We start from the raw sequence: 21,697 nt of genomic DNA on the forward strand, positions 1-21,697 counted from the left end.
CTATCCTATTGTATTTGGGACCTCCTCCCCTCCCCTTTTTTCCTGTAAAGAAAAAATTGGACAGGAAATTTTTATAGTTATCCTACCAACAGGGTAGTAAACTTCTATGATCAACTTTTTCTTAGGGTCCATTCTTCTCATAGATGTGATGTGATATGTTGATCACTTTGGTTGCTTTATACTGTATGGTTACAGTGTTTATAACTTCATATTGAGAAAGAATATTATTAGCACTTTGGAGATGCTTCTTGGTCTTCAGTGTTAAATACATGATTTATCTTCTCTTTAATCCATTTCAGTTAGCCCCAATAAATCAATTAAGGACATTATACATAACTTTTAGGTAAAAGTCAATTCTCCAAACTCATACCTAGATTAAACAGGCATATATTCATCCAGGTGGGATCCATATAGCTAGTATTAGACCACCGCTGTCAATGAAAACTTGGAAAACCTGTTTGAAGGCAGCAGGCAGCTGCTCGGGCAACAATAAGTGCAGATGCCAACCTTTCAGAAAAGGGAGAATCTTGTACAAGTAAGCTGCTTCAACAACTTTTTCTCAGGGGACACTTGCTGATGTTAAGTGTGGGCAGGAAACAGGATTCAAGCGTTAGGCCCAGGAATACTGTTGCTGAAAGACAAAGAAAACAGCACAGAGGTTTTGGTGGAGTCCTAGGGGCATCAAGCATGAGGAGATTCTCCCCTCAATTCAGTTGTTTCATCCTGGGGCTACCTGGGGTGAGAAACTTAAAACCTAAGTGGAAAATCTTTGAAAATCAGGAATGGAGTTTGCAAAACAAAAATTAAATTTTTCATCTGCCTTGTACGAGGTTTCTTTTTTTTTTTTTTTTTGAGACGGAGTCTCGCTCTGTCGCCCAGGCTGGAGTGCAGTGGCCAGATCTCAGCTCACTGCAAGCTCCGCCTCCCGGGTTTACGCCATTCTCCTGCCTCAGCCTCCGGAGTAGCTGGGACTACAGGCGCCCGCCACCTCGCCCGGCTAGTTTTTTGTATTTTTAGTAGAGACGGGGTTTCACCGTGTTAGCCAGGATGGTCTTGATCTCCTGACAATAGGCTTTCAGTTGAAACTTCAGGTGGCAAGGAAAAAGCAGAGGTAGGCCTGGTCTTACCAGGACAACCCCCTAATGTGGACTCAACACCATCTAGTGGCTTAACAGAAAGAAGGCTGAACCTTCTGTGGAGACAGATAACACCATCAAATCTTTGCAAGTTTTTAGATACAATCAAAGACTGAGGAGCCACCAAAGGACAGGATTACGTGACTAAAAGGGAAAACAGCTAATAACGGATCCAGAGATAATCCACATCATTCAGGTGTATTAGATGAAACCTACTTTCAGTAACAACTATGTCATGAACATAGAGGATGTATGGAAGAAATTGATGTGAAATGAAGAATTTCATTAGCACATTGGAATGACTAAAAAGATTAAATGGAAATTCAAGAAGAGAATAATACAGTATCTAAATTTAAAAACTCATTAGATACATGTAATAGAAGATTAAGACACATCAGAAAACAGGTTATAGAAAATATTCAGCTGAAGCATTGAGATAATAGAAAATGGAAAAAAACAAAAGAAGATTTACAGATTTGTGATACACATGAAAAGATCTGGCATACATTTAACTGAATTACCAGAAGGAGAGTTTGGACAGAAGTAGTTTTGAAAATATATTGTATAGAATTTTTCAAAACTGCAGAAATAGATCAACCTAGAGATTTAGGAAGTTTTGTTTACCCTAAGCAGAATAGCTACAAAGGAAACCACACCTAGAAACATTGTAGTAAGATTGCTGGAAACCAAAGCTAAGGAAAGATGTCTTAAAAAGAGTCTGAGACGGGCGGATCATGAGGTCAGGATATCGAGACCATCCTGGCGAACACGGTGAAACCCCGTCTCTACTAAAAATACAAAAAACTAGCCGGGCGAGGTGGCGGGCGCCTGTAGTCCCAGCTACTTGGGAGGCTGAGGCAGGAGAATGGCGTAAACCCGGGAGGCGGAGCTTGCAGTGAGCTGAGATCCGGCCACTGCAGTCCAGCCCGGGCTACAGAGCAAGACTCCATCTCAAAAAAAAAAAAAAAAAGAGTCTGAGAGGCTGGGCGCTGTGACTCATGCCCGTCATCCCAGCACTTTGGGAGGCCAAGGCGGGCAGATCACCTGAGGTCGGGAGTTCGATACCAGACTGACCAACATGGAGAAAACCCGTCTCTACTAATAATACAAAATTAGCCAGGCTTGATGGCATGTCTGTAATCCCAGCTACTAGGGAGGCTGAGGCAGGAGAATCGCTTGAATGAGGGAGAGGGAGGTTGTGGTAGGCGAAGGGTGCGGTGTGCCGAGATTGCGCCATTGCACTCCAGTCTGGGCAACAAGAGCGAAACTCCGTCTTAAAAAAAAAAAAAGGAGTCTGAGAGGCCCAGTGCGGTGGCTCACGCCTGTAGTCCCAGCACTTTGGGAAACTTAGGCAGTCAGGTCACCTAAGGTCAGGAGTTCGAGACCAGCCTGGCCAACATGGCCAAACTCCGTCTGTACTAAAAATACAAAAATTAGCCGGGCGTCGTGGCGGACACCTGTAATCCCAGCTACTCCGAAGCCTGAGGCAGGAGAATCACTTGAACCTGGGAGGCAGAGCTTGCAGTGAGCTCAGATCGCGCCACTGCACTCCAGCTTGGGTGACAGAGTGAGACTCCGTCTCAAAAAAAAAAAAAAGAAAAAAGAGTCTGAGAAATAAATGACATTCAAAAGAGTCAACAATAACTCTGATGGCAGACTTCACAACTGAAACAATGGAAGCCATTTTGAAACTGTTGGAGGAAAATAGCAGCTAACCTAAAATTCTAAATATCCAGCAAAATATTCTTCAAACTTGAATGTAAAAAAAAAAAAAAAATCATTTCCAGAGAAATAAAAAACAAGAAAATCATTACCAGCAACCTGGTCTAAAATTAAATCAAAACACTAACAAAACAAGTCAACAGCAACAACAGAGTTCTTCAGGTAGAAGGAAGATATCCCATTAAGGAACCGTTAAAATGATGAATAATAAAAAGGGCAAATATGTGAATAAATATAAATTGATATTGACTGTTCAATTGATAAATACTGTTCAAAAACAGTAATACAGTATAGTTTTTAAAAGATAGAAAAAACAATTGTGGAAATGTGAGGGGAGAAAGTAAAATTAAAGTGTGAGATTCTGGCATTATTGAGGACATTGTGAAGTGATACTTTTTGTTAGATGAGTCAACAATGCATGTTGTAATCTTAGTAGTAACCACTAAAAGAACCATTTTTAAAACAGTAAATTATTGAGAAGGAAAATGGAATAATAAAAAACAATTGAGTTTTTAAAAGGCAGGAAAGATAAAAGATTAAAGAAACTTAAAACTGGCAGAGCAAATGAGAAATAGTAAGATGATATAAATAAAGCTGCCTATTTGAAAAGTAGAATCATAGTTTTCAAAATATTCCATAAAAATACCTTATTTTGCAGTGTAAACATATAATGTATATAAATATGTAAAAATATACAACACATACATACTTGTTTTGTTTTTCTGACAGCTTCTTTGTGATATTGGCCACAGTGAAGAAAAACTGGGCTTTAACTATGAGGATATCATAATTTGGTAAGTGTAGTTCATTTCCCTCTCCCATCCCTTCCAGATTTTAGTAAATTTAATTTTAGTAATTTTAAACTAGAAATAGAATAATACAGCACCTCATATTTGATTTCATAGAAACAGTTGCTTGAACATTAGAAAAATTTAAGAGCTACAGTAGTTTTGTTTTTGTGAGTCTTTGTGATATTTTCTAATTACTAAATATGGGGAACCAAAGTGAATGTTCAAAAATACCTGGACTTCTATAATTTAAACTTTTAAATTAAATCTGAAATTTGCAGACTAAATTTCTCATATTATTCCCAGGAACAAGAGGAACCTATAACTCTAGGTCTTACCTAAGAGAAAGTTGTGCTTACAACAGACTTGATTTGCCCATGCACACTAGTAGAGGCATGTTATATGGTTTTATAACTATCTTTTAGGTACTCTTAGGAATTAAAATTGATATAAAAGGTCTGTGCCTGCTATTGGTGTAAATTATTTTTATCATTGATTTAAACCAGTGATTTTTGGGAGAGGTATGGAACAGGTAGCCAGAGAGAGGATATTTGATTGTAGAGACACAAATGGTATAGCTTGAAAAAGGTGTATTTAATTTTCCATTGTTTATATAAAATAAAGAACAGAAGGTAAGAACTCAGTAACATTTTCTTGATTGGCAAGAATGTACTAAGGAGGCACAGATTTAAAAAAGCAACACTAAGTGAAATTGTATGGGTTGGAGTGAATAATTTTTATATATGTAGAATGCTCTTAGATAGAATTCCGTTCATGACTAGAATTTTTGCATATTTTGGCTGAGGAATAATTTGGTAATATAATTTTGTGTGTATTTGAAACCCGTGCAGCAAAACCTCTATTTTGTTTGTTTTCATACAGTTTGCGGTTAGCTTTATTAAATGAAGCAAAAGAAGTGCGAGCAGCAGGGCTACGAGCGCTTCGATATCTCATCCAAGACTCCAGTATTCTCCAGAAGGTGCTAAAATTGAAAGTGGACTATTTAATAGCTAGGTAAATTTCCTAGAGTTGTTTATATGTTTTTGAAATTTTGTGTTGAGTTTTTAGCACGTCTACCATAAAGTGTACAGATTTTTACTCTAGTATAACTTTGATGCATTTTGCATACACACACACACACACACACACACACACACACACACACCAAGTAACAAGATTTAGATCATCTTCAGCATCCCAGTAAAGCTCTGTTATACACTGCAATCAGTTGTAAACATTATTCTGACTTTTCCCATTGCACACTAGTTTTTCCTCTTCTTGAGCATTGTGTTGGACGTATACTGTAATTACTCTTTTTTTTCTCATTATTATCTTTGAGATTCATCTATTTTTTTGTTTTGTTTTGTTTTTGTTTTTGTTTTTTCTTGCTGTGTAACATTTCATTTTATAAATAGACCACAATTTATTCCATTCTGTTGAAGCTTTTCTGGGTTGTTTTCAGTGTTTGACTATGGAATAAAGTTGCCCTGAATATTCTTGTAGAAGGCTGCAAGAATATTCTTATAGAAGAAGAAATGCACTCATTTCTCTTATGTATATGTAGAACTAGGATTTCTGGGTTATAAGATACATGTATGTTTAGCTTTAGTAGATATTGCTGAACAGTTTGCTAAATGATTGCACTGATTATACGTCTACTATTATGTATAGGAGTTTCAGTCTCCCCATATCGTCATCAACACTTGATATTTTCAGTTTTTGGTTATATCGTTTCTTGTGTGGTTTTCATTGTGGGGTCTCATTGTGGTTTTAATTTGTGTTCCCTGATGAGCGATGATGTTAAGCACTTTTCATTTGCTGGTTGAAAGTTTGGGTATCCTATCTTTTACTCATTTGTAAATTGGATTATCTTTCTTGTTATGTAGGAATTCTTGATATCTTCTGGATATGAGTCTTTACAGATGTATGTATTGAAAATGTCTTCTTTCAGTTTGCCTTGCCTTTGCTTTGCCTCTGCCTTGCCTCCTCATTCTTTTAGTGGGTCTTTGATGAACAAAAGTTCATAATTAGTGAAATCCAGAATGCTTTTTGGTCTATTTGGAAGAGATCTATGTTTTCTTTTAAAGGTTTTATTCCTTTATACGTGTTTAAGTCTTTGAACCATCTTACTTGATTTGATCTCATTTGATGGTTGTGTAAGGTATGAGATAGATGGCGAGTCATGATTCATTTTTATCTTTGTGAATATCCAATAAAATTAGCACCTTTTATTGAAAACATTTTCATTTCATGTCTAGATTTGTGTCACCTTTTGTTGTAAATCAGGTAGTTCAGTAGCAATCTATTGTTGAGTTCTCTATCCTCTTTAGTTGATATATTTGTCCTTGCACCGGTTTCTCAACTGTTTTAACTACTGCAGTTCTATAATATGTCTTGATACCTGTTAATGTGAGTCTAATTTTGCTTCTTCAAGACTATTTTGACTAATCTGGGTTCTGCATTTTCATATAAGTTTTAGAATAAGATAGTCCATATCTACACAACTTGCTGGGATTTTAGTAGGGATTGCATTAATGCTGTAGATTAATTTGGGGTGAATTTACATCTTATTATTGAATTTTCTAAACTTTTATTTATTGGAGACTTTGATTTCTGTCAACAGTATTTAGTAGTGTGTGTTTTTTGCAGAGGTCTTGAACATATTTATTCAGTTTATTCTAAGATATTTTTATGATAGTATTAATGTAATTTAAAACTTATTCTTTTCTGTTTTTGTTACTAATATACAAAAAAATTGGGGGGAGATATTGACCTCTTATTTAGCAATCTTGCCAAATTCACTTTTCAGTTCTGGTTGTTTGTAGATTACTTTAGATTTTCTATGTGTATAAGCATTAATTATAGATGATGTCCATTTTATATCTTCCTTTCCAATCTTTATCTTTTTCTTACCTTACTACATGAGTTAGAATATTGCACTGAATAGGAATGATACTAATGGACAAGTTTGTTTTGATCTTGAACTTAGGTGAAGAGCATTCAGTATTTCACTATTATTTATACTTTCTATAAGCTTTTACTAGATTTTCTTTATATTCCTAGTTTGCATTCTTTAAATAAACACCACTATTTGTGATATATTGCCCTTTTCATATATAACTTAATATCCTTTGCTAATATTTTATAGATGTTTGCACCTATGTTCATGAGAGGTATTGACCTTTATTTTTCCATTCATCTGAAGTCTGTCTGGTTTTAGTATTGGGAGTATGTATGTTTGTTTTATAAAACAACTAGGGAAATGTGGCCTTGTTTTCATTTTACTTGGAAAATATATGTAAGATATGTAATTTTTTTTTTTTTTGTCCTACATGATTGTAATTCATTAATGGATCTCTCTGGCTGGGTTTTCTTTTTCAGCCTGTTATAAAATTATAGACTCAATTATTTTTCACCTATATAGTACTTTCTGACTTTTCTTTTTCTTGTTTCAGATTTTGAAGCTTTGTTGTTACTTCATGTTTAGAAGTGCTAAATCTTCATGTTGGGCTTAATCCTTTTATAATTATAAAATAACCCTCTTTATTCCTAGTAATACTTCTTTTATGAGTGTTCATGTAATCTAATAATACATTACCACCTTTCTTTTGCCTAGTGTTTGCATGGTATACCTTTTATCATCCTTTTACTTTCTTTTTTTGTTTTTACATTTAAGTGTCTCCCCTGTAAATATCATATCGTTTTTTCTTTTTTTAATATCTGGTTTGACCAACTTTGTCTTCTTACTGGAGTATTTAGACTATTTATGTCTAGTGGTTTATTATGTGAATGATTTATGTCTAATGTAATTATTTGTGTGTATTTATGAGTTTGTTGTCTCATTACTAGCTTCCTAATACTTGAATTTGTTTGCTATGTGCATGATTTATGGACTTTGTCTAATGTAATTATTTGTGTGTATTTATGAGTTTGTTGTCTCATTACTAGCTTCCTAATACTTGAATTTGTTTGCTATCTTGGTATTTATATTCTATTTGTCACATATGTTCTTTGTTCTTGTATTTCTCATTATTTTGCTTCATTTGAAATACCAGTTTTTTTCCTCTTTTAGTGTCTTGGCTATGAAGTCTTTCCTTCTTTTTAGTAGTTATCCTAGAGATTGGAACATATATCCTTGATATATTTAGTTCTGCTAGTCATCTTTTGTCTGTAAATCCCTCTATTTTGCCTTCATGTTCAAAGGCTGTTTTCATTACCACTTATTTATTTTTCAGTGCTTCGGTTATTGTCTTCTGGATTTCTTTTTCTTCTTAATTTCTTTTCTTTTTTTTTTTTTTTAAATAACAGTTGAACAATAAGTAGCTTCTCTTTCTTGTTATGTAGGAATTCTTGATGTCTTTGAGATTCTTTCGGATGTATCTTTTTACCTCTGGCTGCTTTAAAGATTTTTTTTTTACTCTGTTGTATATTCTGCCCTATTGACTGGTACTCCATCTATACACATGTTGGATCTTTTTACTGTCCCACGTTTCTGATGCCGTTACTGTATTTTTCAACCTTTTATTGTGGTTAATCTTTGTATTTCAGTGTGCTTACCTTTCTACCTACCTGTTTATTAAAAACCTTTCATCCTGCTAGTTCATGACTCTCATGAATTCTTAATTTCAGTTATTATTTTATTTATTTTAGGTTTCTTTTCCCCCCTGTTTGTTTGAGATGGAGTCTTGCTCTGTCGCCTAGGCTGGCGTGCAGTGGCGCTGATCTCAGCTCATTGCAACCTCCCTCTTCTGGGTTCAAGTGATTCTCCTGCCTCAGCCTCCCGAGTAGCTGGGACTACCGGTGCGCATCACCACGCCCGTCTAATTTTTTTCTATTTTAGTAGAGACAGGATTGCACCGTGTTGCCCAGGCTGATCTCAAACTCCTGAGCTCCAGCAGTCCACCCGCCTCGCCCTCCCAAAGTGCTAGGATCACAGGCCTGAGCCACCGTGCCTGGCCTATTTTAGTTTTATTTAAAGATTTCAGGTCTCTGCTTTATTCTTCATCTTTTCTTCTATTTTCTTTAGCATATTAACCATAGTTATTTTGAAGTCCCCTCTGACAACTCCAATATGTGAATCACCTGTATTCTATTTGTAGTGCCATTTTCTTTTCTTAGTTTTTGGTTCTTGGCCCTTTGTTTTAAACCTTGCCTCATTTTGTCTGATAGAATGGTGAACATCGGTATTCAAAATTGTTGGGGCTGGGCTTGGTGGCTCATGCCTGTAATCCCAGCATTTTGGGAGGCCAAGGGGCTGCAGATCACTTGAGGCCAGGAGTTCGAGACCAGCCTGGCCAACGTGACGAAACCCCGACTCTATTAAGAAAACAAAAATTAGCCAGGCATGGTGGCACGCACCTGTAATCCCGGCTACTCAGGAGGCCGAGGCACCAGCTCTGTCTCAAAAACAAAAAATCCAAACAAAAAAAAAAATAATTATTGTCTCAGGATCATGTTATTTGCATTTTAAGAGAGTTAAGTTTTGTTCTAGAATGTTGGTTTATTACACTGATTCTGTTAAAGTTTGGTTTTAGATTTGCCTTTGCTCTTAGAAGTGGCTATTTAGGATCTCAGAGTGGATATATTGAGCAGAATCTTTTCACCTTAACCAGTCTTTAACCCTAACCTATTTCTTAGAGTATTGTGTTTCTGCTGAAATCTATACTCTGTTCCTTTGTTTCTTAGAGTGTAATTCTGCTTTTGCACAACGTAGATGTTGACAAGTGTCTTAGAGAGCACTGCATGCAGATTTTAGCTCATTTTCTTCTGTTTTCTTCTCTCAGGGATTTTACCCCTCAAGTCCCAGCTACTTTGGCTGCCCTGGTGTTAAACCTCTGTCTTTTCAGGACAGCCTGATTTCTGCTTTCTGTTAGAACTCTGCCCATGAGGCCAGGGATTGACATTGATAAATGCACCCAGGGAACAAATGTGGTTGAATGTGGAGCTCCCTGTGCTTCTTTTTTCAGAGTATTGTTCATTGCCCTTTTAACAGTTGTTTTATACTGTAAAGTATTTGTTTTTTTTTAAAACCTTTATGGTTGTTTTTGGCAAGACAGTCAGAACCTCCCATCTCTGTCATGACCAGGAATGGAATTCTAAGTCCATTTGTATTTTAATAGAATTGCCTTAGATTAATTGTATTCAGATAGAAGAAATGCTTTTTGAATCGCAGACTATCTATATATAAAGCATTGATTAGAATAATGAACTGTCTAAATAAAAATGCTCCTACATAAACAAAAGACTTTCAAAATTGGATAATTTAATACATTTTACAAAGAAATGTCAGTTTGGTGGTATTTGTTTGGACATCAATATTTGAAGTGAATTCAGAATTCAGATTATATTTTGGTGAGATAGAATTTTTATGTATAGTGCCTAATTTAGTTTAAGCCCCGGTCAAAATTGCAATTAAATGAAAAGAGCCTTGAACTATTTTTCCTTTACAATTTTTATAAAAGGTCTGAATTTTATCAGAGAAAAGTGGATTTTTTTTAGTAGACTTTTAATACTTTGTTTATTGGTCTTTCTTTATAAATAGATGTAGTCTTATCTTATAAATTACTTACTATACTGTTCTTTGAAGTTTTAAAAGAAAAAATTGGTCTTTTAATTGACAGATATTTATCACTAGAGATACATGGGTTAATTAAATAAATATATGTTGGTACTGAGAAATCATATACCAAAACTTTAATATACCATATTGACATGGTGAAAATGGGTTTCATCAAGCAGTATTATGATACAAAAAGTTGTTTAATAGAATTTTATCAATGATTAATATTTTGTGTATTGTTTAGGTGCATTGACATACAACAGAGCAACGAGGTAGAGAGGACACAAGCACTTCGATTAGTCAGAAAGGTATGCTCTATGTGTGAGAGTAAAAGGCAAATTTATGGTTTTTATGTTAATATGTACATTTTTAGATTAGACTGTTTTGTGAAATCTTGATTAAGATTAAAGACTAAACTTTTATTAAACATTTTTTTTAAAGTTATATATTAAATAAATTCATTAAACTTTGAGGTAAACAAATATTTTGTGGAATTATTCTATGTGATTGGGTATAGCTAGGACAATATTTCTTATGTTTATTGTGAAGAATATTTCTTCCTTTAATAGACATGTAAGTGTAGTTACCGCTTTGATAAGTTACTGAAGAAAGAGGATTACTTGCTCCCCATCCTAATTTTCTCTTTATTGCATACTTAGAGTTTATAGTATTAAATGGAAGTCACAAATAGTTAGAAGTTCATTGTTTTAAAGGTGAATTTGGATACAGTCTGTGGGCAGTTGCAATAAACAATTCAGGCCCTTATACAGGATAAAAAGTCACAGCCTAAACTCCACAAGAGAGGGTGTTAAGGATAATCCACAATGCTTCTCATGAGAGGCCTTCAGGGAATGCTTTGTTGTTTTACTTGATAACCCTAATGGTGGAAGAAGAGAGTGAACTGGGAGTAAATTTGGTTGGGACACAGCCTGAGTGAGACAAGTATCCCTCATATTTCATCTTAATGTTCATGAATCATGAAGTATATGTTCATTTGCATAAAAAAATCTAAAAATATTTACCAGTTGAATTTTTTAGTTCTTTTTTCCCTCTTCCTATCTTTCAATTCCATACAGGTTCCAAAATGGTGTACTGTTCAGTTTCTGTGTTAGCTAGGGTTCCCTCTTTTTCACTTTTCTTACAATTGTCTACCTTTTGGTTAGTAATAGTACTCACAGGTGAACAAGTAAATGGATGAATTAAGTCTTAAAAGAAGTTTGAAATTCTACTAAGAAGATACTGGAGATAGATTAGGAGACTTGAACTGTTACACTAGGATTGTAATTTGACTTTTCAAATTCAGATTTTAAAAATGTATGGTTTTTATTTATACAATTCTTCCTTCTTCCATGACTGAGAATTCAGGATGAAACAAAATTTGTTTCTGAAGAACCTAGAACAATTTTTTCGTTATTTGGGTTATGTATGTCAGTATTTGTAATATTAGGAACTAAAATATATATTAATATATTTTAAATGATAAACACATTAAATACAAACATAAATAACATTTTTATGAAAACCATATTTTATTTTATTTTTTCAATAATTTTTGGGGTACAGATGGTTTTTGGTTACATGGAGACGTTATTTAGTGGTGATTGAGAGTTTTGTGCCCCTGTCACCCAAGCAGTGTACACTGTAGCCCATATGTAATCTTTTTATCCCTCACCTCCTCCCAAACTCCCCCCACCTCCAGTCGCCAAAGTTCGTTATATCATTCATATGCCTTTGCGTCCTCATAGTTTAGCTCCCACTTAGAAGCAGGGAACATACAATATTTGGTTTTCCATTCCTGAGTTAATTTGACTTAGTGTAATGGCCTCCGGCTCCATCCAAGTTGCTTCAAAAGACATTATTTCAATTGTTTATGGCTGAGTAATATTCCATAGTGTATAATACCACATTTTCTTTATCCACTCATTGGTTGATGGGCACTTTGGAATGACTATATTTTCCAAAAAATAATGAGAAGAGGGCTATTGTTTCAGAGTTTTGCAACTCTCTTTAATTTTATTTTGATATACAAGTCATTTGGATTATCATATTTGCTTCTGCATTCAGTCTGTTTTAATAACACATGCGGTGGAGCCCCTGTAAAACATTAGTACACACTTCTGAGAAGATAAGAGTGAAAAGGACAAATGATATCTTTGTATTGCTGTGCAGAATCTCTGAAAATATCTTAAGGACCCTCAGAATTTCCTGGTCTACACTTTGAACATCACCGCTGTAGAGACTGCTGTCAGAAGAGAAGACAATTTCAAATGGATTCAGACAATTAAATTCAATTTTGGATATTTTAGTAAATGTTTTACTTCAATTTTGTATTTTTGCAAAAGTTAAAATTTAAAGTAGCTCAGGTTTTAATTGCTTAAAAATAATTTAATAGCAGCATAACAAAAATATCATTTCATTTGGTTGTCTTCTGAGATGCAGAGTAGTTGACTCACATACCATTTGTGAATCCTAGAACAGGAAAATTGCTGATATTTGATGGTGGAATATAGAATCAGAGGAAGACTTGTGGCACAGGACTTTTCCTTGGTTTACGCTAAAAGAATTAGAGTGAGAGCACATTTGCCGAACGAACAGTGGCCTCTATTGGCCAGAGAAACTATAATTTCATTAGTGCTTTTAGCATCTGAAGCACCCTTTTTTTTTACAGTAAAACCTTGGCAGCTGTACTACAGGTTGAGTATTCCTTTTCCACAATGCTTGGGACCTGAAGTTATTTCCCATTTTGGAATTTTTTGGGTTTTGGAATATTTGTGTGTATATGAGAAGATACCTTGTGAATGAGAAGACTTAAATCTAAGCACATAATTTATTTATGCCTCGTATACGCCTTGAACACATATCCTGAAGTTAATTTTGTATAATTTTTTTTTTTTTTTTTTTTTTTTTGAGACGGGGTTTCCCTCTGTCGCCCAGGCTGGAGTGCAGTGGCGCTGTCTAGGCTCACTGCAGGCTCTACCTCCCGGGTTCATGTCATTATCCTGCCTCAGCCTCCCCAGTAGCTGGGACTACAGGCGCCCACCACCACACCCAACTAATTTTTTTTTTAAATTTTTATTTTTAGTAGAGATGGGGTTTCACCATGTTAGCCAGGATGGTTTCAATCTCCCAACCTCGTGATCTGCCTGCCTTGGCCTCCAAAAGTGCTGGGATTATAGGTGTGAGCCACTACACCCAGCCAATTTTGTATAATATTTTTAAGAATTTTGTGCATGAAACAAAGTTTATGTACATTGAACCATCAGAAAGCAAAATTGTCAGATGCTGAATTTTCTACTTCTGGCTCATGTCAGTGCTCAGAAAGTTTGTGATTTTGGAGCATTTTGGATTTTTGGATTAGGGATGCTCAACCTGCAGTAGAAATTAATATTATAATTACTGTATCACTGAATTTTTGTGTATGCATTCCCAAAAGTCTTAAAATTTGTAATAAAAGTATTAGTCTATTATATTTTAAAAGATAAGGAAAAACATTTTTTGCTTTAGGATAACTTACGCTATGAATAATTAAGGAATTCTTATGTTACTTTTTATTTTATTTTACTCATCTCATTCATTTGGAAATATTCTGTCTGCTTTTTTCTTTTCCATGTCTCTGATTTCACCCTTCCAATGCAGGCAGCTCTTTTGTGGCTTTATTTCTCTCATTTTTAATGTAGTTTTTCCGCTAGTCAGTTGTTACTATTCTTTTCTTAATCTTATTTAAATTCTACTTGCCGTCTACCTAATTTGAACTTTTTTTCATATATAATTTCTTTATTCATGTAATAAAGAATTAATACCACAAACTTTTTACATTTGAAAGAGATTCATTGACTGGAATCTCATGCCCTTGATACGTAGCAAGATAGTGGCAAAGCCAGAGCAAGAACCCTCTTCTCCGAAATTTCCAAACCTACATTGGCCCATGAGTTTGAAGTTCAACCTGCCTACTTTGGCCTTCAGAGCCCAGTTTTGGTCCAGCCAACCATTTCTATCTGACATGTCTTATGCCACCATGTGTAGGCAAACTACCCACCACTACTACCACAATTATTACTTCCTTCCTACTCTTTTCATTTTCAGCCCTTCTCACCTTACATTGATCTTCTAGTCTCAGCTCAAATATTAGATATACCCCTTAGGTAACTCAGTACTTCTCTAATTCCTTTGTGTCAGTTCCACAAATTTATTACCTAGTCAGGATCTTTGTTTTATATGTCTGTTCTGTCATGCCAGAAGAGATTATTAAACTTTTACAGTTTTAACAGTGACTGCATTCTATGGCTTCTCCCTTATTGAGCATTCATTGGTTTATGAAGAAAGCATTCTCTGATTTGCACACAGTTTAAGAGTTTCTTTGCCTATATTTCCTGGAAAATAAGAAGAGTGATTTTATTTGTAAAAATTTTATGTATCTATTTCATAGCACAATCTGGTGAATTAAGTAAGTATATGTTTACTAGACACAAGATTTATATAGAATTTTATACTTGAAACTTTAGAAATTATCTGTTCATACATATCTTCATTTTACAAATGAGGAAATTGAGGCACAGAGAGACTTGGTTTAGCCAAGGTAGCATAGTTTATTATAGCAGACTTAAGTCTAAAAACCATTTTGCCTGGTTTTTCAGCAAAATATTTTACAGAATATATTACATGCATTTTGCTATTTGGAGAAATTTTCTTATAAGCTCCTTGTAAGAATAGTAATAGATCAGAAAGTATTAAAAAATAACTTAATGTCATAAAATGTTAGAATTCTTTCACCCAGGAAGATCGATTTCCTGTACTTCCTATACCTCCTTCCTTCTCCCTTTCTTTCTCTCCTTTTTCAGTTAATTGAAAAAACTGACTTAGAAATGAATATGAAAGCTTTTGTAGATTCTACAATTATTGGAGATATGTTTGTTTTATGGTTGTAGAACTGTTGTATCATTTCGGGTGAACTTTGTAATATGTCTTTAAAATGCTGCTTAAATGACAAACCACTTACAACTACTAATCAAACAGATCTTTCTTTTGATCTTCTATAAGACTTAATTGTGTATCTTTCATTTAGTTATATTGCATCCTCTGATTGTTTCATCGCATAAGTTTTATTTTATCAATAGGACAATAAATCTAGTAACATCTGGGTCAGATTAATTTTCTGTAATATTTTATTACCATACAAACAAAATATTTTATTTCCACTCCAGGAACCTGCCATTTTTAATTAATTTGCAAAATAGTCTTTATTTACTAAACAATAGTTAGCTACGTAATTTTCTGTTTTCCAAATCAAAGACATATGTTACCTATTTTCAGTATTCCAAATGTTATTGCCGGTTAGATCTTTCATTTAATATGAGATTCATCTGAAGTTTTATTACAAGATATTTCCATCAGAATTTTTGAAATATTTAAAATAGATTTGAATTATGAACTCTGCTTTCTGGTATAGCAACAAGTGATGGATGGGGAAGGTGACTAGAGAGTAAGGAGATCATTAAATATCTATTGCAGTAGTCAGAGTGAGAGTGAGGGCCCAAGTTAATCAGTTAATTTGATGAGGAGAGGGGAGTAGAGGTAAAGATGTTATGGAAGTAAATTGGTAGGACTTGGTGATGATGGTATATGGAGAGATGGTCAGGATCGTAAAAGTGCAGTAGTATATTGACTACTATTGTCACCTCTGGTTTACTTTGTCTGGGTACTGAAAAACTGTTTAAGATTTAGTCCCTATTCTAGAATAATTTAAAATCTCAGAAACATTTGGTCGATGAATTTATAGTTTGTAAGAAAAAATCTAACACATTTTCCATAGTAATGGCTATTAATATTTGTTACATCAATTATTAGTTATATTAATATTTTGAATATCCATAAGAAGCAGAAGATTAAAATTGGTACCTAGATCTTATTCTGGATCTTATTCTATGTTATTAACTATTTCAGTTTGGTCAAAATAGATTTAAGAAATGTGTTACTAAAGTAACTTCTTTTTCTGATTCCTTCTGTTACAGATGATTACTGTGAATGCTTCCTTGTTTCCTAGTTCTGTAACCAACTCATTAATTGCAGTTGGAAATGATGGACTTCAAGAAAGAGACAGAATGGTCCGAGCATGCATTGCCATTATCTGTGAACTAGGTCAGAATTTTCTTCAAGTAACAAAAATGTAATATTTTAGAAAGGATATCTAACATTTGATATGTATATATTTTATTACACTTTAAGTTCTGGGATACATGTGCAGAATGTGTAGGTTTGTTACATAGGTATACATGTGCCATGGTGGTTTGCTGTACCCATCAACTTGTCATCTACATTAGGTATTTCTAATGCTATCCCTCTCCTAACCCCCCGACAGGCCCCGGTGTGTGATGTTCCCCTCCCTGTGCTCATATGTTCTCATTGTTCAACTCCCACTTATGAGTGAGAACATGCAGTGTTTAGTTTTCTGCCCCTGTGTTATTTTGCTGAGAATGATAGTTTCCAGCTTCATCCATGTCCCTGCAAATGACATGAACTCATCCTTTTTTAATGGCTGCATAGTATTCCATGGTATATATGTGCCACATTTTCTTTATCCAGTCTGTCATTGATGGGCATTTGGGGTGGTTCCAAGCCTTTTCTGTTGTGAACAGTGCTGCAATAAACATATGTGTGCATGTGTCTTTATAGTACAACGAGTTGTAAATATACCCAATAATGGGATTGCTGAGTCAAATGGTATTTCTGGTTCTAGATACTTGAGGAATTGCCACACTCTTCTTCCACAATGGTTGAACTAATTTACACTCCCACCAACAGTGTGAAAGTGTTCCTATTTCTTCATATCCTCTGTAGCATCTGTTGGTTCCTGACTTTTTAATGATTGCCATTCTAACTGGGGTGAGATGGTATTTCATTGTGGTTTTGATTTGCATTTCTTTAATGATCAATGGTGATGAGCTTTTTTTCATATGTTTGTTGACCATATAAATGTCTTCTTTTGAGAAGTGTCCGTTCATATCCTTTGCCCACTTTTTGATGGGGTTGTCTTTTACTTGTAAATTTAAGTTCCTTGTAGATTCTGGATATTAGTCCTTTGTCAGATGGATAGATTGCAAAAAATTTTTCCCATTCTGTAGGTTGCCTGTTGACTCTGATGATTGTTTCTTTTACTGTGCAAAAGCTCTTTAGTTTAATTAGATCCCATTTGTCAATTTTGGCTTTTGTTGCCATTGGTTTTGGTGTTTTAGTCATGAGGTCTTTGCCCATCCCTATGTCCTGAATGGTATTACCTAGGTTTTCTTCTAGGGTTTTTATGGTTTTAGGTCTTTAATCCATCTCGAGTTAATTTTTGTGTAAGGTGTGAAAAGGGGGTCCAGTTTCATTTTTCTGCATATGGCTAACCATTTTTCCTAACACCAATTTTAAATAGGGAATCCTTTCCCTATTGCTTATTTTTGTCAGGTTTGTCAAAAATCAGATGGTTGTAGATGTGTGACGTTATTTCTGAGGGCTCTGTTCTGTTCTATTGGTCTGTATATTTGTTTTGGTACCAGTACCATGCTGTTTTGGTTACTGTAGCCTGTAGTATAGTTTGAAGTCAGGTAGCGTGATGCCTCCAGCTTTGTTCTTTTTGTTTAGGATTATCTTGGCTATATGGGGTCTTTTTTGGTTCCATATGAAACGTAAAGTAGTTTTTTCCAATTCTGTGAAGAAAGGCAGTGGTAGCTTGATGGGGATAGCATTGAATCTATAAATCACTTTGGGCAGTATGGCCATTTTCACGATACTGATTCTTCCTATCCATGAACATGGAATGTTCTTCCATTTGTGTTCTCTCTTATTTCCTTGAGCAGTGGTTTGTAGTTCTCCTTGAAGAGGTCCTTCACCTCCCTTGCAAGTTGTACTCCTAGGCATTTTATTCTCTTTGTAGCAATTATTAATGGGAGTTCACTCATGATTTGGCTCTCTGTTTGTCTATTATTGGTGTATAGGAATGCTTGTGATTTTTGCACATTGATTTTATATCCTGAGACTTTGGTGAAGTTGCTTATCAGCTTAAGGAGATTTTGCACTGAGACGATGGGTTTTTCTAAGGAGACCCATCTCACGTGCAAAGACACACATAAGCTCAAAATAAAGGAATGGGGGAATATTTACCAAGCAAATGGAAAGCAAAAGAAGCATGGGTTGCAGTCCTAGTCTCTGATAAAATAGACTTTAAACCAGCAAAGATCAGAAACGACAAAGAAGGGCATTACATAATGGTAAAGGGATCCAAGCAACAAGAAGAGCTAACTATCCTAAATATATGTGCAACCAATATAGGAGCACCCAGATTCATAAAGCAAGTTCTTAGAGACCTACAAAGAGACTTAGACTCCCATACAACAATAGTGGGAGACTTTAACACTCCACTAGACCACTAGCCAGACGAATAAAGAAGAAAAGAGAGAAGAATCAAATAGATGCAAAAAAAAAATGGTAAAGGGGATATCACCACCAGTCCCACAATATAAACACCTCTACGCAAATCAACTAGAAAATCTAGAAGAAATGAATAAATTCCAGACACATACACCCTCCCAAGACTAAATCAAGAAGAAGTTGAATCCTTGAATAAACCAATAACAAGTTCTGAAATTGAGGCAGTAATTAATAGTCTACCAACCAATAAAAGCCCAGGACCAGATGGATTCGCAGCTGAATTCTACCAGAGGTACAAAGAGGAGCTGGTACCATGTCTTCTGAAACTATTCCAAACAACAGAAAAAGTAGAACTCCTTCCTAATTTTTTGATGAAAATCGATGTGAAAATCTTCAATAAAATCCTGGCAAACCAAATCCAGCAGCACATCAAAAAGGTTATCCACCATGATCAAGTCGGCCACATCCCTGGGATGCAAGGCTGGTTCAACATATGCAAATCAGCACACGTAATCCATCACATAAACAGAACCAATGACAAAATCCACATGATTTTCTCAATGGATGCACTAGCATTTTATGTCCATGTACACAGATACACATATACCTAGATAGATACATAATTAGAAGGCTACTTTGTTAGCATTCAAGAATATTTATCTATTTATCTCAAATCAACAATCAATGCTATTCTTAATGGTGAATTTCTACAAATACCACATCCTTGTAACTATTAGCATTATTTTAAAACTTTTAGCCAGGTTATTAGCCAAAATAATAAAATATGTGTATATATTGGAAAGGAGACAGTATTACTTTGTCAAAGATGGTATCTTCTATATAAAAAAATCTCTGAAGTAAAAACCAACTTAATTTTAGGTAGTAGGATTATGTGAAAACAGATTTGACAGATTTTTGTGTTTCAACAATAATCAGTAATTAGAAAAAGCAATACTATGTTTAAAGTAGAAAAAATATATAAGACAAATTTTATAAGAACTGTGTATGACTTGTTTGTGTGTTTGAGGAGTACTTTTGAGTTTGTCAAATTGATTCTTAAGAAGATACAACTAATCTGTAAGGGTACAAATGAGAACGGTGGTGGCCTTGCAGTGGAGGAGGACTCACTGGAAAGTAATGTGAGAGATCTTTCTAGGATAATGAGAGTTCTGTATGTTGAGTGGACATCTTTGGAGCAAGAAATTTCTGAGCTCAAAATTACTAAACTGTGTGTTCTGTGTGTGTGTTTAATAAAAATATAGAGAAATGAAATACACCATTTTAAACAAAATCTGAAATTAAATCACAGATGAAAGATTTGAGACAGATAAATGGCTAATATCCCTACCTTATAAAGAACTCCCTGCAATTGATAGGAGAAAAAAAGCCATTCCAGTATTATATGGACAAAGGGTATGAAAAGACAATCCAAAGATATTTTAAAAATCAGGTTTTGGGGAAGTATATTCAGTGGCTCTTTATCCACTTGTCCTTTTATCTACCTGTTCTTATAAATGTTGTTATTAGAAAGTTTTTCAAGTCAGAAAGGCAATTAAGTTTTAAAGCACAGATTTTTTATTACTTTTAATAATTACTCCAAATATAATATGTTAAGTTTTTCTCTTTTAGCACTTCAGAATCCAGAGGTGGTGGCCCTTCGAGGTGGACTAAACACCATCTTGAAAAATGTGATAGATTGCCAATTAAGTCGAATAAATGAGGCCCTAATTACTACAATTTTGCACCTTCTTAATCATCCAAAGACTCGACAGTATGTGCGAGCAGATGTGGAATTAGAGGTAGGAACTTTAATATTCTTTTCTAGTTTTAAAATATGATTATAAATGTATACTTTTACTTTGAAGTATTAAACTCTATTAAACCACATTAATTATCAAACCTAAATTAGCCGAGACTGATTTGTTCCCAGCCCTATTTTACAGATCATTCAGTTTGGACTGAATTGAAAACATTACTCTTAATAATATTTCATCAATGTGTAAAGTAAATTTTATTTTTGTATTATATATGAAAAGTTTATGAACCAAATTAGAGTACAAAGAAAGTTATGTAAGAAATTTACCTATTTAAGATTACCATTTGCTTTTAAGGCCGTTAGTACTTTGTGAATAGGTCCCGCTAATTATACAATATGAAACCTACTAAAATTTCTGAAGTTGGAAGCACTTTGTTAGCAACTAATTATATCTACTAGAAAGAAAGCGTATATGTATATTTTGTAAATACCTTTTAAATTTTTTATGATTCAAGTAGGGTTTATTACAGTTAGTCAAAAGTAATAAGGCTACTGTATACTTTTCTTTATAAGAAAGTATGTAGGGGAGGTTGGAACAGAATTATGCACTATATTATAGTTTCTTCCTGTGCATGTATTGCATTATTGTCTTTTGAATATTTGGAGTCACTTTAAATCAAGGATTTGTTTGTATTTAGGTATGAAATCATGTGTGATATAAATGATTGATTGTCCCCTAATTTGTTTTTCCAAATCATTTTTTGAAACTTAAGTGTTCTGTTTTTATCAGGACTATTTTTAAAAATGCTTCACATTATAAAATTTACATCAGCCTATATTATTAACTAACAGTGTTAGTAAAATATTCTTAGTAAGTGATTTCAAGTACATTACTCATTGGAATCCTATGGGAATAAACTGGCACTGTTGATATTTTATAATTTGTTTAGCTTTATTTTTTTTCTTATCAAATAAGAAAACTATAATTTTAAAATTAGAGAGATGAATAAAAGATAATATGTATAGGCTCTGTGTTTTGTTTTTTGTTTTGTTTTGAGATGGGGTCTCACTCTGTTGCCCAGGCTTAAGTGTAGTGGCACAATCATGTCTCACTGCAGCCTAGACCTCCCGGACTCAAGCAATCCTTCCATGTCAACCTCCTGAGTAGCTGGGACTATAGGCATGTACCACCACACCTGGCTAATTTTTGCATTTTTTGCAGAGACGGGACTTTGCCATGTTGCTCAGGCTGGTCTTAAACTCCTGAGCTTATGCAATCCACCCACTTCAGCCTCCCAAACTGCTGGGCTTACAGGTATGAGCCATTATG

General features: G+C 34.5%; 1 protein-coding gene across 9 annotated transcripts in view; it reads left to right on the top strand.

Annotated features, from left to right (window-relative positions):
• The window catches only part of RICTOR (RPTOR independent companion of MTOR complex 2), a 127,830-nt gene that overhangs the window by 61,764 nt on the left and 44,369 nt on the right, over positions 1–21,697 (top strand). For all 9 annotated transcript variants that reach the window (XM_007961445.3, XM_037990776.2, XM_007961446.3 and 6 more), the window contains 5 exons: positions 3,588–3,652; positions 4,529–4,660; positions 10,450–10,513; positions 16,214–16,340; positions 20,241–20,410. In XM_007961445.3, coding sequence (XP_007959636.1) covers positions 3,588–3,652; positions 4,529–4,660; positions 10,450–10,513; positions 16,214–16,340; positions 20,241–20,410 — 558 coding nt within the window. The remainder of the gene's footprint in view (positions 1–3,587; positions 3,653–4,528; positions 4,661–10,449; positions 10,514–16,213; positions 16,341–20,240; positions 20,411–21,697) is intronic.

The sequence above is a fragment of the Chlorocebus sabaeus genome, chromosome 4 (assembly GCF_047675955.1).
Source record: "Chlorocebus sabaeus isolate Y175 chromosome 4, mChlSab1.0.hap1, whole genome shotgun sequence".
NCBI classification, from domain to species: domain Eukaryota; kingdom Metazoa; phylum Chordata; class Mammalia; order Primates; family Cercopithecidae; genus Chlorocebus; species Chlorocebus sabaeus.